General features: G+C 59.3%; 1 protein-coding gene across 4 annotated transcripts in view; it reads right to left on the reverse strand.

Annotated features, from left to right (window-relative positions):
* Positions 1-364: 364 nt before the first annotated feature.
* DUS1L (dihydrouridine synthase 1-like (S. cerevisiae)) overlaps positions 365-1,421 on the reverse strand; it is a 7,680-nt gene continuing 6,623 nt past the window's right edge. For 3 of the 4 annotated variants that reach the window (XM_010856350.1, XM_010856349.1, XM_010856347.1), the window contains exons 12-14: positions 1,199-1,236; positions 867-942; positions 372-593 (exon numbers count right to left, since the gene is read on the reverse strand). In XM_010856350.1, coding sequence (XP_010854652.1) covers positions 394-593; positions 867-942; positions 1,199-1,236 — 314 coding nt within the window. In that variant the 3' untranslated portion in view covers positions 372-393. Of the gene's footprint in view, positions 767-866; positions 943-1,198; positions 1,237-1,421 lie in introns of all 4 variants that reach the window. The other variant, XM_010856351.1, reaches the window with a different exon arrangement.

Here is a 1,421-nt window from a genome sequence, read left to right on the forward strand (position 1 = left end):
CCCTGGGGAGGTGGGCCTTCCTTGAAGGAGAAGCCGACAGGGCTCACCAACATGGCATCTGGGGCCCCCACCTGGCAGCACTGCCTCCCAGCCTCCACGTTGACGCATCGTTTGAGGTTGCAGCGTTATTGAATCTTAGTCCATTAAAGGGCAGCCTGAGAACAGCCCCTGGCACCACTCCTTCCTGTCTCTGTGGGGCCCCCTTCCTCATGCTCTACTCGGCTTTGCAGGGCTGAGGCCAGCGCGTGGCCCTCCGTTAGGCAGGTCTCCATGGCTGAGAAGATGAAGGCAGGTGGTGCCTTGCCCGCTTCCCCTGTTCTAAGGTTGGTCCCTGTTGGCCCCAATAATACTCAGGGATCAAAAGGCCTGGGAACGTCCCATCTTTGAAATGGTTTATTGTTCATCTCGAACACACGCGGGCTGTGAGGATGGGCAGGTCCAGCCTGGGAGCCTGCTCCTCGGTGCAGCATCTCCGGGCCCCCAGCATGGGCCGAAGGGAAGACCAGCTTGTCCTTCCGTGTGAAGTAGCAGGAGGTTCCCTGAGTAAAGGCGTTTCCTTAACTGGGACGTGGGTTGAGGCTTCAGCAGCAGGCCTGGGGGGTGGCACATGGGGCTGTAGCTGCCCTTTAGGCCAGGGCACTGCCCACAACCTCAGGGAAGCCACCTGGTTCTCCAGGCCCGGCCTGCTGTGGTTCCTGCAGCCGCGGCTGGGCACCCTTCCAGGCCAGAGACCTCTCCAATTTGGTTTTAAAAAGCAGTCCGTGACCTGGCAGAGGGGCAGGAGGAGGGAAATGGGGCTCAGGAGGCTGAGGCTCCACTGCCTACTGGGGAATGGGGTGGTGCTGATGGCGGCAGGCGCTCCTCACCTGGGCAGTCAGCGGTCTCTTTGAAAGCTCGCTTCTTGCAGCAGCCCCGGCACAGGTTAAACACACACCTGTTGCCCTGGACACAGAAAAGCTTGTGAGCCAGGGGCTAATACCCATTCCTTAGCCACCCTGTAGCCTGAGTGAGTAGCCAGGAACATGGAAGAACTGTCCTGAGGCCAGGCAGAGCTACTTTACAGGAAAGAAGCCCCCCTACCATGGGCTGTGGCCCGACTGCCACCAGCAGATAGAAAAAGGACTGCCCATTCAGGTCCCCATCCCTCCTGGGGCTGAGCCCTGCCTTAGGTGTTAACAGCCAAGACGGACGGACTCACCTTTGGGTTTCCACACTGATCACACTTTGCGTATTTTGCTGAGAAAAGAGCAAAAGGACACGCTGTTTGAACTAGGTGAGGCCACCCACCACTGCCATCTCTCACATGTAGCCCTGGGTAGGCCTCTCTGCTCTCTTGGGGCGGGCAGAGGACACAGCATACATGGTCCTGCTGGGAAACCTCATCCCACCCGCCCAAGACCCACGGTTCCACGCCCTGTGCT

Source organism: Bison bison, unplaced genomic scaffold (assembly GCF_000754665.1).
Source record: "Bison bison bison isolate TAMUID 2011002044 unplaced genomic scaffold, Bison_UMD1.0 scf7180017864371, whole genome shotgun sequence".
In the NCBI taxonomy this organism is placed as follows: Eukaryota; Metazoa; Chordata; class Mammalia; order Artiodactyla; family Bovidae; genus Bison; species Bison bison.